Raw genomic sequence first — 17,078 nt, 5'->3', positions numbered from 1 at the left:
CCGATCACAACAAGCACTTATTTAATCTGAGCGTGTTGGCGTTGGCTGGTGTCTCCACAGTATCCAGGCGGGATGACTCACAGCACAACAGTTAATCATGTGGGAACCTGAAATCGAGGAAAACTCACCCTTTTACTGAAGAAAACAACCTTCCTGACACACAGCGATCAGGATTAGTTATTATACTGGGACCCCAAATGCTCCAGAGATCTGCTTTTCCTTCCAAGCCTCCTGCAACAACCACAACTCGCTGTGCACATAACGTGCAATTACGCCGCCAAGTCAACTCTCAAGGCATTTTGTAATAATTAATGTCAAAGTCTATAAGTAATTGCAACCTACTAAGTGGCAAAGCAGTTTTGAAAAATGGAAATGAGGGTTTCTCCTCATTTCCACAGCCCCATTGCTTGTTCCTATGGCAGTATGGCAGACAGCCAGGGCAACAGTGATCACCACGGACAGGAACCCAATGACAGGCGCAGTCCAAGGTCAAAATCATCTACATTTTGTAGAAGTTTGCTTGACCAGGGCTCATTTTGTTGTATTCCCCTTCAAGGCTCTTTGCATTATCACTCCATTACCCTCGCTCTGCTCTTTTGTTTCCCTCTTTGCTCAGCAGACGCCTCTTTTCTCCTCTGAGGCCTAGTGTTCACCTTAAAGAAGTCAGAGATATTGAGGTTATTTGTAACAGGGTAGAGCACGAATGATAGAATCATAGAATAGTCTGGGTTGGAAGGGACCTTCAAAGGTCACTTAATCCATAGTTTACAGCTCTTTTCATTGCCCACATGTTCAAGGTGTCACAGCGCGTTGTTGCTCTGGGCTGCCATGGGTGTTGGGTTCTTCTCTCCCTTCACCTTGTCCTGCTCAAGGAAGATGCAAAACAATACGTAAGTCTCGTAGGGGTACATATCTGAGGTGACAACGCTTCCTGCGGCAAATCCTTGGTGATAAAGGATTTGTGAGAAAATCTTGATGCTCTTCACCTCAAAATGTTCACCAAAGTCTGAACTTCCTATGGAGGCCAAGGACAGTTCTTTTGGGAGGCTCTTGACCTGCTCAGAGAAACAAATAAACCAGATGCTGCTCCTCGCCATCAAATACCCTGTTGGTATTTTCCGCAGCGGTACTCCCAGATAACAAAGCTTTATCAGCATAATAGTCTCCGCGTTAAAAGGCTTTATCTTAAATTACTGCTTTACCATATGGGTACATTTTATCTTATAGATTTAGTTGTAAAATTTGGAGACCCACATAACCATGATTACATAAAAGATACCAGGTTATCCTCCAACTATTACTGAAGAGAAAGCTGTGATGGCTCTATTAAAATCAGAAGCTAGAGTTGGGTTTAAATATCGAAAGTAAGTGGTCTAATGAAGGTGCTTCACGCAGAGAAGACTTTATTTTGTAAAATAAGAAGCGCGCACGCTTGCAAACGTAACGAGAACCATCACACAAGTGCCTGCAGGAAGAGAGATGGATGGTTTATTGAAGGATGGATGAAGATGGGCACATCACTACTGCTTCACCTACATCAATCCCCTGCCTCGCTGCCAGATATTTGCCTTTATACACCTTTATACGCCCAAGAATTCTGCCTATTTCTACTGATACAATTCAAATATTACCTTTTTATTTCAGAATTGACCTTGAAGACGAAGCGGATAATACCATGCTGTGTTCTAGTTGTGATCTTGCATTTAGTAAAATATTCTGCCAAAGAAAATACTATGCTATACACGAAGATCTATACTACAGCCCAGTAAAACCAATTAGGGGCTGATTGCTTTGGAGAAGCCTTGGATAAAGCAATTCTTGGACTCATTCTACATGCAAGCAACGTTGAGAGTAAGGTTGATTTGAACTTCAACAGCCATGGATGTTGCTCACCAAGCAGAAGAATAAATAGTTGATATAAAGTCTTTTGATCTGCCCTTTGCTTTTGCAGAATGGTTGGTTGGTACGATGCTGTTAAGCAGATGAATGAATTGAGGTCTCTGAACGTATTTTTACATTGTATATCTTCCGTTGAGAAGGGGAAATATTCCCACTTGGATTCGTTGCTATTGGCTCTGCCACAGCCTGAGGTGATGAAAAATCAATACGGATTGAAACCAAGAGTTAATAACAATTCCAAGTATGTGATTGTAGGTGGAGACTTCAAATTTTATTCCGTATCTGCTAATGACTTTCTATGTATTTTTAAACCTATACAGGATGTAAATATAATGTGATCAAGACTATAAACATGTACAACGCTGCCAAACCAGGGCCTCATCGCTGTTGGGATCTCTGGATATTATTATAGCAGAAGAAGTCATTTTTTTAGCATATTTATTGTAAGTTTACTGCGACCTGACTCTCCACGTCCTTCAGTTTCCTCTTGAGCACAAAGTTGCTCCTAAAGACAAGTCGCAACACTCCAGATCTTCAAGTCCATGAGAAAAGGGCCTTGGGAACCAGAAGAAGGTGTTGGAGCATCGTCGCTACGGCAGCGACACCTTTGCTAATGGCCTGGCCTATGATTTATTCAGGGATTTCTACATGGCGATCAATAGGATGCTCGGTGAGGCGGTACCGTGGCTAGAAAAGAGAAGAAGAGAAGAAAAAGAAAAGAGAATATAACATTTGGAGGTATTTTGTACGATCTGGGAGCTTTGGGACTCTATTTGCCACAGAGTACAGTTGCAATTGTCATTGCACATTGTAATGGGTTTAGATAATCTTGGAAATAACACACAAGCCTCAGTGAGCCAGACCTCAATAATCCTCAATAGCCGTTATCCAAACAAAGCTATGTCCACCGCTTCTGAATTATTTAATGGGAAATTGCCCAAATTATCGGAAATCTTCACAGCTTGAGCTTTTTCAAGGCCCATCAGGTCTTGTGAATAATTAAAGCTGGTTTGTATTCAGGCTTCTCGAAGAAACTTTTGTGTATTATTCGCAATCTTCTGTTCAACTCTCAAGGTTACCTTGAGAAAACCCATAGATTTGGAACCAACAGGATTTCCAAAATCTCATCTCCTGATTCTTGTAGATCTGATGCACCAGGGATGTGTGATTTGGGGTTTGGAACGCATAGTGACATGAAATATTCCATATGGTGTTTACCAGCCTGTCTGTATCTCTGAAGCATCAGCAGAACTGGGGAAACCTTCGTTTTCACGGCCAGATTTTGGATGTGAGGACCGAAGATGCTCATGTCCTTGATGAGCAAGTCAAGCAAATATTCAGGCTTCGATTTCATTTCTTCCTTCCACCTCCATGATCAGGCACGGGGTGGTTAATTGGACTTTTATTTCCCCAACGTCTAAGTAAGAAACTGAATCTATTTTCTTTCTGTGCGCAGCATTTCTGGTGCATTTGGTATTAATTTAAGCAGTAGATGAAAACCCGATGATGCCGGCGAGGCTCTCCAGAGGAAACCCCCATCTCGCTTTGAAAGGACCTCAGCAACCACACTGAAAAGAAGCATTGGGGTGATGATGAGGACACCCAAACCCACTTTTTACCTACAATCGCACCTCTAGATTTCAATCATCGGTCCCCAAGGACCTGTCTGAAAGCAACAAGCAAACAGGAGGAAGAATCAGGCGTTTCAAGATGGAAACAGCAGCAGGGACGGTGACGTGCAAAAATCTGCAGAGCAGATTGACATTAATCTGTCAATAACTCAGGCTCGATATGCAGTAGAGTGAAGGGAGAATGAGAAGAAAATATGAGCACTCCCAACTATAATTAATGTGCCAGAGCACGCTCGTTAGGCTTGAACAAAGAACAGATGGTGCGGCAGAGGCTCACGAGTTGTGAAGGTGAAGCTGGAGGCTCCTGCACTTGCCCCAGATCACAATAAGGTGAAGAATAGTTCTGGGAACACACAAACCACAAATCTATTACAGAGGAGCAAATATGAATATAGAGCTCGTTCCAGAGAAGAGACGAGATAATAGTATTCAAAGGATAAAAGGGTCTGCAGAAGGAAGAAAATAATAAACTGCTCTCTGTGTGTGCTGTAATCGAATCGAGAAACAATTGGCTTAAATTTCAGCAAGTTAGATACTAAAGAAAATGTTTCTAGCAGCTGAACTTGGGAAGACACTGAGTGGAGAGGTTGTATAAGTGCTATCGGGGATGATTTTAATGAGCGATGATACTACATTCTGCCTTGGGATGAACAAGAGCTCTTGGAGCTGCTTTTTTTTTGGAATATCCTTACGAGTAAAGCAAAAGAAATTAAAACGCAGCGAAATGACTGATACTCGAATAGCGAAAAGGAGAAGAAAACGGCTGGACTGACTTCTGGCGGCTCCAAAGGTCCTGTCCACGGAGAGGGTCGGGAACGGCACCGGCCGCAGGGTGAACTGGGGGTGCGGGTACCCGCAGGTCGGGGACGGCAGGATCCCGGGGTACTGGGCACTTTCCAGCGTTGGCACCGGAATGGCGCTGACCACAGCTACAAGGAAAGAAGGAGAAAGAGGTTCAATAAGCATACTTTAGAAGCAAAAACCCTTAGAGCTTCAGTAGGGAACCTGAAACACCACCATTTCCAAAGCAAAGCACTGAATACTCGGTATAATGATGCCCACAGAATCCACCTCTTTGGTACAGACTGGACAAATGCGAGCGCAGTTTGCGATGAATCTAAAATTAAATAGCTTTTCACCTCTGGTCCAGCTGTTTTGGGGGGTGGTTGGGCCAGCAAAGCAGTAGCTAAAAGTGTAGAGTTGACATTGAGTTCTTGAGTTGGATTTAAGTGAAGCGCTTTGATTTGCAAACCAGGATCATCGTGTGATGACTTCAGGCTTTCCTGGGAGTTCTCTCCTTTATTTTCAATTTGGAAACTCTCCTTAAGTTTTGCTCAACAATTTTTGGCTCGTTGATGATAAGGGTTGGCTTATCTAGCGCCTTTCACACACGAATTCTAAACAGCGCTGTGAGATTTCTGATAGTAATTACAATTACTTGTAGCTCCTACTACAGCCCTTGTACAGAGTGGCAGTTGGGCTACGTGCCCATGGCCGTGACGGTGCAAGGACCATTTATTTGGAGATGAAAAAACCCTCCTGACGAAACGTAACCCGGGGTGATTTGAGCTTCAGATTTGTCTGGGTTCAATGCATCTATTTCTACTCCTCAGCCACCTCGTTTTGTCTGTATAAGCCATTTCTATCGACAATATTTATAACATTGCTGCTCCAGTGAAAAATATCGCTCTTTATTGAATCCTATTAAGCAACAACTTCTTTTTCAAAGTCCATTCCTTCATTTCTTTTGAGGGTGTAGGCGCCTTAAAATAAGACAGGATTACTATTCATTGCAATATTCTATTGTCGAGAAGCCGGAGAAAAGGCGACGTCAAACATTTTCAATAAATCTTTGCAATCTCGAGCAGATATGACAACAAATCTGTTCTGTCATAGCCTGTCAGCAATTGAATTTGCACTTAATATTGATAGACGAAGACACCGAAAAGAGAAATGCAAAGACTTTCTCAGTTAATTTTCTCCCTAAATAAAACTGCTGTAGTTTTTGCGACCGCCCACATTTTAGCAGCATTAGAGCCATCGAAGATATCACAAAAACCTTATCAAATTAATCAGGTTTATGCTTCTTCCGCCTCAGTAGGCAAAGGCGCATTTTGGAGAGGATTTGTTCTCACAACCAGTAAATCCTGATTATGGAGATGAGCCTGAATTCTTCCCGATTTATTATTTAACAATTAACAGTATGTGTTTTTCACTTTGCAATGACGATGTTGCTTCTTCAATCTATTTAATCGCTCACTGCTGACAACTTATTTCAGTATTAGGTAAAAGGAGGTGAATTAATTAAAGCATCTAACCTGACTAAGCCTCAGTTCTGTTTTCTGGGGTATGAAATATATTCAGCATAATTCACAAATAAGACTTTACTAAATCTGAGTTTAATTATTTCAAATAATCGTAATACATTGTCACTGTAGACGAGATTTAGGCTGTTGAAAATATAAAGAAAGAGACAAGAGGGCATCAATTGTCAAAATGGACTGACAAGACTAAATATGTTGAAGAGAATGTTTATCATAAGCTGTAGAACAATGTTGACTTGGCTTTTAATGAACTGACACAAAGCAGCCGCGTGTGGGAATTGTGCTGTGAAGAAGATTCACCTCGACGATGAAATTTGCTCAGTGATAAACGCTAAAATTGAGCATCTTAAAAGGATCTTTTCTCCTCATGTACTTGGCTTTCTATCTGCAAAATATTTCATCTGCTTCCTTGGCCTGGTTGGGTGGTTTGCAACAGATCCCACCGGCTTGTCCACCTTGTTGCCCTTCCCCTTGATTCTCTCCCATTGACGCTCAACCTGATCATCCCACCCGTCACGTTCCAGACAATCCTCCCCATGGCCCTTCCAATCTAATTTAAAGCCCTCTAGATAAGTCCTGCTAATTCCTGCCCCAGGATCATCTCCCCCTTTTCAAACAGGTGCATCCCATTTATTGGTAGCAGATCAGGTGCCACGTAGCCGCCCCATGACCAAAATTCTGCCGGTGACACCAGCCCCACAGCCAGGTATTGATCTGTTGGGTCTTCCCTATCCTTCCTCATCATACCCTGCAACTACGGGCATAGAATCATAGAATTATAGAATCATTTTGGTTGGAAGAGACCCACAGGATCATTGAGTCCAACCACAACCCAACTCTGCCACTAACCCATGTCCCTAAGAGGAGAACACGGCTTGTGAAGCCCTCACATCTTTTAATATTTAGTTTTTAGATGACGAACGCGTTGCTCACGCTCTTTACGTTCTTGAGCCCTAACTAGATCCAGTTGGAAAGATCATACGGGGCCGGTGGCGGCACTCACGGGGGTTGGTTGGTTGGGAATCCATGGGGATCATGAGCTTGGCGCGGGTGGCACGGCGGGCGGCGAGCGAGCGCTCCAACGTGGACATGCTGCTGCCAACGTCCTCCGGCTCGGGCCCTGGGCAAAAACAACGCAACAATTCGGTTATTTTAACCCATCATTAAATATCACCACCTGCAATGACTCCTTGGGCTGCCTTTGCTGAATAAAATGATCGTTTGCATTCTTCTCCAATGGAATTAAGATATCGCATCCCCTTTGTCTCTCAAATGATCTTGAAAACATGATTTGCTTTCATAAAAATGCGGCATCGTTCTTTTACCTGCCCTGTTATGAACCTCTTTTGAAATCCCAGTATCAAGAGCAGAAAAAAGCTGCATAAATTTGATCCTGACAGCCAAGAATTGGTCTTTGAAATACATCTGAAGGATGAAAATAATTGTGAGATGCCACAAAGTCCCTTGTCCTGATTGTCAGGCCAAGCCAAGCCAAGCCAAGCCAAGCCAAGCCAAGCCAAGGGATGATTCTAGATGATCTATCCAAGTCCCTCCCAACCCAACACCCAACCCAACCCAATGGATGGTTCTATGGTTCTAATTTCCCCAAATCGCCCCGTAAAACCCACCGGTGGGTTGGGGGGTGCTCTTGCTCCCCAGTTGCGTTTCCGACTGGCTGTGGCTACCGGGGGTGATGTCCTGGCAACTCTGCATTGGGGAGTCCCTCCCCGCGGGCTCCGAGCCCGTTGGCTTCTCCATGTTCTTCATTTCCATCTCCTCGTGGTGGATCCACAGGTCCGGGGGTCTCAGGTCCTTCTGGCTGCCCTTCCTTTTCCCGGCGCTGTGGGTCGCGCGTTTCCTGCAGTGAAAAAGAAGATTAAAACTCTCACATATCAATATTTTTCCCCTTCATAAGACCAAAAAGGTTGATGTCTTCTTGTTGGTGTCCATCCAAGGAACCTCTCAGGTTATGTCCTTCAAAGGACAGATGTTATCAGTGCGGTCCTTTGGCTTCTGGAGTTTTTCCCGGTCATTTTTTGCACCAGTTGATGTAGAAATTGGGGGAAACCGCTTTTGCTGGAACAGAAGGGAGTTGCCCAGCTTAATCTGGGGAAAACGATCACTTGCGGAATTCCTGCACCTAAAACCAACGACCAAAAAACGCTGAGCGACATCTGGGTTACGCGCATCTCCTACCTCCTTAACTGCGTGAAGCACGTGTTGTATTTCTTTAAATATACACTAAGGTGGTATTTTAATTACAGAAAAGCTCAGAGTGGCGTTTTCCAGAGTGACATTAAGTCTTCTCTTCATGCAAAAGTATTTCCACGTGTCCATGGACACCATGGGGGACGCTGCTGCGCTCAGACCTTCACCTCCCCTCAACAACATGGGCTATTTATGACAAAATACGCATGTTTTTCTGCTGGAAAGAAAATATATCCTCCTTAAATATGGAGCAAATAATTTACAGCTGGTGAGCAAGTTGTATCAGAAATCTGATCATTTAAATGCCAAAAGTTAATTATGTAAAATGACGGTATTTCGACAAGCAGGAATAAAGAACATGGAATAAAGGCAGTTCTTCAATACCTTCTTGCACAGCCCCATGTGCCATCCTCATTAACAGGAATAATTACAAGCACTTCCATTCCAACCTTAACTTATGACCTGCCTCAAGTTCTTTCTGTCCATAATTTTGTTTCTAAACGAAGAAATATTTTCTTCACTTGAGGATTTTCTATCATTTTCAATCGAAAATGATTCATTTCTCCAGGCTGGAACAAGGCGTGAGAAATTCAAGCCCCAAAGTAATTTTATACACAACTCAAATGATAATGAATGTGTCATTCCAGCTGTAACTACAAATCGCTACAGCAATGATAGGGTTGAAAAAAAATATGCCTGGTTTGCCTCGTTTTTCTCACAAATTATTGATGTTCTCACAGCCCATGAGCAGCAAATGGAATCAGAGCCTGAAGTGCATAGGAAAAAGTCATCAATAAATGAAAATCAAGCCTCCCGTGGAATGTTGTTGAGGTTCAGCTTCCGAAAACGCATCTACCCCCAAATTCGTGGGGTGGCGGGATCGTTTTGCACCACACAAGGAGTTTGTACGTATAGAAACAGCCATGAAAGCAGCACCATTGGCTTCAAACCTCGGCGACTGATGCCTTGGAAGTTCACGTTGAGATTGACAGTGGAATTCCCATTTAGTCCATTACCCATTTGCTAACTGGAGCAGGGACTGGGAAGACAAGGAGTTTGCAACTGAAAAATGAAGTTTCTCTTGTTCTTCAGTTATTTTACACCGCAAAACGCACCCAGCTTGCACCCCATGCTGATATCTATTATTTTCCTAAGGACAGATGTAAAACCAGACCTCAGCTCTGCCCTTCTAATACGTATCACGCTCATGCAATCTTGACTAATGACAGAACTAAGGCTGTACTTGCAGAATAAAGTCTCTAGAGAGCAAACTCTTTCTTATTATCTACTTGTGGAGTTTCCAGCACTTCAGCCATCACCCAGCACACCCACAAAGCTCCGACACCGCATCGTTTTTCAATTACAAACCCAGATTACTCTTCATTTTCCTGTTGCGTTCCTCCAGAGAAAATAGTTCAGGTTCTACCAACTCAGCCTCATTTATTTTTTGAGCAACAACTGCAGACGTCTCTATCTGAAGAGCTCGGAAATAAACTGTTCTCCTGGGCAAAACAAGTTTTTGCTGTATTATTAAAAGCATTCAGTGCTGGATGGTTTTGCTCATGGACACAATGTCGTAGCCACCTCCTGCATGAACCACTTAGAAGATACTCAACGGTAAATGCAAACATTAATTCACCTTCATTACCCTTCCAGTGTTAATATTTTCTATTTTTAGCTCTTTCAACCCGGTAAAAATGTGCACTTTGCCTTTTGCGTCGTATTAATGGAAATTCAACTAGTAGAGAGGCCAGAGAATCGAATCGAATCGAGTCGAATCGAATCGAATCGAATAGAATAGAATAGATAGATATTATTATACACTAATTAATAGTATATATACTATTCTTTTACTATTCATTGTATTATTATACAATGAGCTAATAGTAAAATAATAGTATATATACTATTAATTGAAAAGTCTACTATTATTTTACTCTTCATTGTATTATTATACAATGAAGAGTAAAATAATAGTAGACTTTTCAATGCATTAATCACATCAAACCCAGCTCTGTTTCAAACCCATTGGCTTCGCTTCTAATTTCACATAAAAACTGGAAATAATAGTAGAGTATACCATTATATATTTTTTATATATATAATATATAGTATACTATTAAATAGTATATATTATATAATAGTATATATATTATTATACACTAATTAATAGTATATATACTATTATTTTGCTATTCATTGTATTATTATACAATGAGCTAAAAGTAAAATAATAGTATATATACCCTTCATTGAAAATATACTCTTATTGTACTATTCATTGTGTTATTATACAATGAGTTAATAGTAAAATAATAGTAGAACTTTCAATGCATTAAAAACATCAAACCCAGCTCTGTTTCAAACCCACTGGCTCCACTTCTAATTTCACATAAAACCTGAAAATAATAGTATAGTATACCATTATATATTATATACATATATAATATATATAGCATACTATTAAATAGTATATATTATATAATAGTATATAGAATAGGAATGGAATGGAATGGAATGGAATGGAATGGAATGGAATGGAATAGAATAGAATAGAATAGAATAGAATAGAATAGAATAGAATAGAATAGAATAGAATAGAATAGATATTATTATACACTAATTAATAGTATATATACTATTCTTTTACTATTGTATTATTATACAGCTATGAGCTATTATACAGCTATGAGCTAATAGTAAAAGAATAGTATATATACTATTAATTGAAAAGTCTACTATTCTTTTACTATTCATTGTATTATTATACAATGAGTTAATAGTAAAAGAATAGTAGACTTTTCAATGCATTAAACACATCAAACCCAGCTCTGTTTCAAACCCATTGGCTCCGCTTCTAATTTCACATAAAAACGGAAAAGAACTTTATGTCTAATTTTCCCCAGGTATTTAAGAATCATTTAGAGAACCAGTTGTGGCTGTTTTTTACCGGCGGACTTTAGGAGACAGAGTGTGTGGAGCAGACAACACCCTCCTAAAGGTGAGCGAGCGAGGACCGTCTGTGTTTCTCAGAGCCGGAAAGTCTGGCAGCATCGCCAGACACAGACAAATCCTTTCCTTTTTGCCTCTAAATCAATGCAATCGATCCTTTCCTCTGTTTGAATTATATATAAACAGCAGCAAGCTGTGCAGGGCAGACTTATTTTTCAAGGCTCGCCATGTCGGGGTTATTTATTCTCCATGGTTTATCGCGCAGCCTGGGGATATTCTCCACTCACCGGCAACGAGTGACGCCTCGAAAATGAAAAGATCGAGCCCCAAAATGCAGCTCAGCCCCCAAACCCGCGTCTCCACGCTTTGTTATTGCCCGTATGTAGTTGGATTTATCGGTGAACGTACTTCCTCTGCTGCGCCGAGGAGCGCCGGGTGCAGATGACGGCCACGGCCACCACGGCCACCACCGTGATGACGCCCACGGTGACCACGATGATGACGAGGAGGTTGCTGTTCTTCTGGGGGGTGACGCTGCCGTGGGGCGGGTGCATCTGCCCGATGGGGGGCTCTGAAAGGGAAACAGAGGACGGTTGGCTTGGGTTGGGTCCCCTCCGCCTTTAGGAGTCACAAGATACAACACACGGCGCCCGTCGGGTGGCACGAATTCCTCCAAAAAAGCAGGCGGAGGGTGCCCTAAAGTGCTGAAATTCAAGTCTTAAGAAAGAACTGTTTCCAATTTTCTGGGTGTTAATAACCCGATGTTGCGAGTCAATAACTCCGGACTCATTTTCGCTATTATCAGCTGCAAATGGAACCGCGGGGACTATGGATTTCTTTCTTTACGGCCCGATATTTACAGGCACATACATATCTCACGCGTGAACGCCTGGTTCATTTGTCAGTGCTGCATTTGCTTGATTTTTCCCCATTGCACATCTTATATTTTTATTATCTTGCTGGATAATGCCCAACGCAGCGTTGGGTCATACGTTACATACACAAAACACCGAGCAATCCTTTTTTGCATCCTATAAGGTTACAAACTCACAAACCCCAAATTATCTTTCCACTTAAACATGGAGAAAAACTCAATATTGGTGGAATGGGATGGAAAGGGAAGAGCTGAGCTACATATGGCCAAGATTTCATAAGTAACTTAAGAGTCCTCACTCTTCAACAAGTTGAGTTCAACTCAACTCGAGTTCTTGAGTACGACTGAAGGCAAAAAGGATGAATCTTTCAAAATAACAGCTTTAGTTAGCGACAGATATAATTTAATTGTAATATTCTGCCTTGATTGTCCAACCTAACAGCCTTTCTTTACTTAAATAATTATTGTATTTCAATAATTCACCCTTTTCTTGTCGTTTTTGTGGGCGTCTGAATAGGACGAGCGGCGGCGAGTGCCGTCCTTTTGTCATTGCAATCGAGTACACAAATCCCAAAGATTTGGGGGTTTGATTTCTTTTTCATTTCCAAGCTGAGTAAAAGGCATTGTAAAAAAAGAAACCATCTAAAATACAGTGGGCTTCAAGAACAAGTTTTTCTCCCTACCCTTTATTGCAGGTCTTTTTACCTCTCAAAAGTAATTTCTCCTATATTTATGATGAGCTACTATAAAGAGCAAGTTTAAAGCACACAAAAGTGTGTGTTGGCTGCAGAAAGCAGGACAGAAAAAGGCAACAGAAACTCTGCATTCCCTCCTCGGCTTGGCTGAGGAAAATAATCAACGTGAGTTAATCAGCTATGCGCCTCCTAATTATTTGCTGCTTTCAAACCTCACTTGATAAGCACATTTGAGGGAATCTTGTCTGTTTTTATTCAATAACGTGAGATGACGACGCTCCATTAGGTACCGGAGATGGGGTCAGGAATATTAAATTATTGATAGAATATCTACACCCCAGCTGATTAGGTCCAGTTAATGCTTGTTAATCCATAGGGTTTCCTCTCATTTCTCCCTATTTTAGGGCAGGATTAATTAACTAAAAAAAAGACTAAATTCTGCATAAAGCTTAAATTGAAATATAATAATGAAAAATGCATTTTACAGTTCTTGAGCGGTTATATTTTAGAGGCAGTGCCATGGCCGCAGATACATCTCCATCACCTCTTGCGATGGGATGATCATACCCAGCGATGCGGTTTCGGCATCAGCTGGAAATTCTTAAAGCCAGAACAGAATATATCGTGTCCTGACCCAGTTTTTTTGTTAACATTTCTGGTTCAAACTACCATCAGCAGGTATTTTGCACCCAGGATGGGATTCTCAACAGCTGAGATAACTCATCCCTCAACAAGGCCAAGTGTGCCCAGGTGGCCAAGAAGGCCGATGGGATCCTGTCCTGGATCCAAACCAGCGTGGGCAGCAGGACAAGGGCAGTGATCCTTCCCCTGTGCTCTGCATTGGGGAGGCCACCCCTGGAGTATTGTGTTCAGTGCTGGGCCCCTCAGCTCAGGAAAGAGACTGAAGTGTTGGAGCGGGGCCAGAGAAGAGCAACAAGACTGGGGAAGGGACCTGAACACAAGCCCTATGGGGAGAGGCTGAGGGAGCTGGGCTTGTTTAGTCTGGAGAAGAGGAGGCTTAGAGCTGAGCTCAGCACTCTCTAGAACTACCTGAAGGGCAGTTCTAGCCAGGTGGGGCTTGGTCTCTTCTCCCAGGCAGTCAGCAATAGGACAACGGGGCTTCAACTTAAATTGAGGCTGGAGATTAGAAAGCAATTCTTCACAGAGAGAGTGGTCAGGCATTGGAATGGCTGCCCAGGGAGGTGCTGGACTCACCGGCCCTGGAGGTTTTTAAACTGAGATTGGCCATGGCACTTAGCGCCATGATCTAGTCAATGGGCTGGAGTTGGACCAAGGCTTGGACTGGATGATCTCTGAGGTCTTTTCCAACCCAGTCCATTCTGTGCTTTTTATTTACCGTTCAGGCTGCTCCTGTCGATCAGGTTGGTGTCCACCGGCCAGTAAGACCCATCCCCGTGACGACCTGTTGGCCAAAAAAAAAGAGCGTCAGATATGGTTTGACAGGTAAACCAGCAAAATCAAGTTTGTTGCTTGAGACGGCGCCTGCCTGTCAAGGTTTAAACCTTTCAACAGCGGGAGAAATTCATCCCATATGTGCTGGGGAAAACCTGTCACCAAAGGAGGCTTTGGAAAGCAAACTGCATCGCAGCCCTTTGCACAGCTTGCCTGCTTCTGGTGATGTTTTTTATTTCACCTCCTCCAAATGTGCTCGTTAGAGTGACAAACGAAGGTGCCACGGCAGCATCCGGCTGTGTCGGCAATGGTTCCGACAGCTGCTTTTGCTCACAAGCGGCGGGACGGGGACGGACAGAAAATCCCGGGCACGTTGTCCGCCCGCCAGGTGCTTTCCATTGCAATTAAGCAAAGATAGCTTGAATTTATTTTCCTGCTTGTGGAAGCACAACTGCTTGGTTTTTAGAAAAATATCAACTCTTTTCTAACCCTGATATTAAACAAAGATATAATTCTTATTCCAAAAATGTTTTGGCTGTTGGCGCTGCAAATATAGGAAAAATTGAGGCGCTCGTCTTGTCCTCTGCTTTATTTTCTCCTGTTTATCGGCTTTGGGTTAAATAGTCATGATGGTACATCCATGGTTTTGCCAAGCTGAGCATCTCGGCTTCCTCGCGTCCCACAGAAAGGTTGGTAGAGTCCTACCAAGCTCCTCTTCGCCTCTACTGAAATGGGAGAAGTCAAAGTCAATGGTAGAACCGGCTCTTCTGGCAAAGACCAAACTTGTGCCACCGGCCTGCTCTTGGTATGGACACACCGCACTATCGCCAAGACACAAATGTGGCTAAACATTCCTATAAAGCTCATTATTTTTTAAGTCAAATGAAGCTTCCCAGGTGCCACAGTCTCAGGGACGTTGGATCATGGACACGTCTACCCCTAAGATGAGCGGCAAATCTACACCAACTCCATAGGACCCCCGGATGCTTGAGTTATTGGCTCTGCCATCCCTTAGGTCAGATAAATATGAATAATATGAATAATATTAATAAATATTAACTGAGGGTGAGTTTTGATTCGTGAAGGGCTATTGTAAAAATCTTGACAACTTAGGGCAGGGAATTACCAGGGATTATTCCAGATAATTTCTACATCCAACAAGTACCGTTTGTTGGTGCTGTGCGCCGTTAAACAACTTCTACTTCTTGTATTTCCGTGCATTGCAACAAAATTCGCCCGAATCACTTTGTCTACCAATTTGGGAAGCGTTTTGTGATGAATGGCCCTAAATAAATGGGAGATGATTATCATCAGAAGAGACTTCAACGTAATCATCTTTTCAATCAGCGTAATTGCGCGGTTACAACAACTTGAAGGCCAGGAAGCAAGGTTGTGAAATGTTGCGCTGTGAAAGCAGGCAAAATAAGGATAAATGGAAGGGATACGGTAAATCTGTTTAGCGAGATGACACTAAAGCCGTTTATTCACGCGGCGGCGTGTGAATATGTTGCGACCCTGGGTTATATTGTGTTTGGGAAGCACAGGAGAGTGCTAAATGTTTTCTGGTTTGTTATGTTTAGCCTACACTGAAGCATCTTAGGGGCAGCGTAACACATTGGAAAATCTAGTCAGGATATTGGAGACTTAGAAAAAACCAAGTCCCAACTTTAGTGCTTTTTGCATGAAGGGAATAGCACTTTTCAAGGCATTATACACGACATTTTTGTTGTAAAGTATTTGTGTTGGCAGCTGCCCATTTAATTTCTGGCTCTACTACGGCGACGGGCACTTTTGCAAGAGCATCCAGAGGGGGTTGTCTCAGCCACGGCTCAGGAAACCAACTCGATACACAGGATTAACCCTTCTGAAAATGTCATTTGTGTTTCCTGTGGTCCCTCCTTAGGACGCTTTCCATTTTTTGGGGAAGAAAAGAGGCAAACTCGATGCTTTCCGCAGTCACGGTAGGAGACGCTGTGGTTATTTTGCGGTTGATATCGAGCTGTAGATGTATTTTCATGGAGAAAAGCGAGCACAGGAAGGTTCCAACCGGGCCAAGAACAACAGGCCGGCAATAACCCAACGTGGCAAAGGTTGAACTGCAGACAACCAACTAAACCGGGTTTTGAACCCTCTTGCTCTGTAAACCAAAGCAAGTGATGCTCTGTGAACTCGGAATATGCGGAGCGCTCAGAAAACAACTGAGCAAATCAAATGCATTGAAGGTTCCTAAGATAAGGAGAAACACTTGTTCAAAATTGCTGGTGTTCCCTTTTATCAAAATCTACAGGGGATGTTATGAAGCATTTATAGTCTAAAGGCAGAAATCGGCTTTTTTTTGGCTCTAATTCCAAACTGTTGACAAGTCTATATTGCCAAAATACAGACTAAAGAATATAATACTGTGTTATCAAATGAAGTTAACTGATACCACTCAATAAGAATGGCGTTGGTGGCAGAGACGGCCCGAAGGGCCCTGTCCATAGCACCGGGTAATTTTAAGTCTCCCGTTGACTTTGGTTGGTTCAGGGTGATTAAAGAATTTGCCGTGATGATTTCTAAGGTAAATGAGCTTTTAGACGGTTTGATTTTGTTCATCTTAATGCTGGTGCTTGGAGGAGTCACAGTGAGGCCTGGTCCTGTTGACTTGGCTTTGCCAGAGTAGCCTGATGATCAAGATCTTAATAGAATGAATCGTTGAGGTCACGTAAAGATGAAACAGCATTCAGGTATCAACAAGCCTATGGAAGATAAAACTAAAGGCGGAGAATTTCTTATTTACTACAATCCTAAAGCACAAAAAATACAAAGAACACAATGCGCACAAGTAAAATGACCCGGTGACGAAATATGCTCTGGGTTACGTCCAGGGATGCTGCTCCAGCTCAAAGTAAAACCCAAGAAAGGGTCTAGAGTTGACCTGGATCTTCTAAATAGCGCTTTCTTGCCTTCTCTAAGAATTATTTCTCGCAAGTTAACTCATTAAGACAGTAGCTGTTAAGTGAAGCTGGGGATTTGCAGTTTAGACCTTGCTTTGCCTTTTAAACTAGTGTGAAGTCAGAGTTCAAGTCCAACTAAACCTCCC

At 42.5% G+C, this 17,078-nt stretch overlaps 1 protein-coding gene across 1 annotated transcript in view; it reads right to left on the bottom strand.

The window, feature by feature from the left end:
* The window catches only part of DCC (DCC netrin 1 receptor), a 268,160-nt gene that overhangs the window by 10,209 nt on the left and 240,873 nt on the right, over window positions 1-17,078 (bottom strand). The window contains exons 23-27 of the mRNA XM_082075025.1: window positions 13,941-14,006; window positions 11,423-11,585; window positions 7,483-7,712; window positions 6,858-6,974; window positions 4,292-4,459 (exon numbers count right to left, since the gene is read on the bottom strand). Coding sequence (XP_081931151.1) covers window positions 4,292-4,459; window positions 6,858-6,974; window positions 7,483-7,712; window positions 11,423-11,585; window positions 13,941-14,006 — 744 coding nt within the window. The remainder of the gene's footprint in view (window positions 1-4,291; window positions 4,460-6,857; window positions 6,975-7,482; window positions 7,713-11,422; window positions 11,586-13,940; window positions 14,007-17,078) is intronic.

Source organism: Streptopelia decaocto (assembly GCF_964273445.1).
Source record: "Streptopelia decaocto genome assembly, chromosome: Z".
In the NCBI taxonomy this organism is placed as follows: domain Eukaryota; kingdom Metazoa; phylum Chordata; class Aves; order Columbiformes; family Columbidae; genus Streptopelia; species Streptopelia decaocto.
This window is presented reverse-complemented; position numbering and strand designations above follow the sequence as displayed.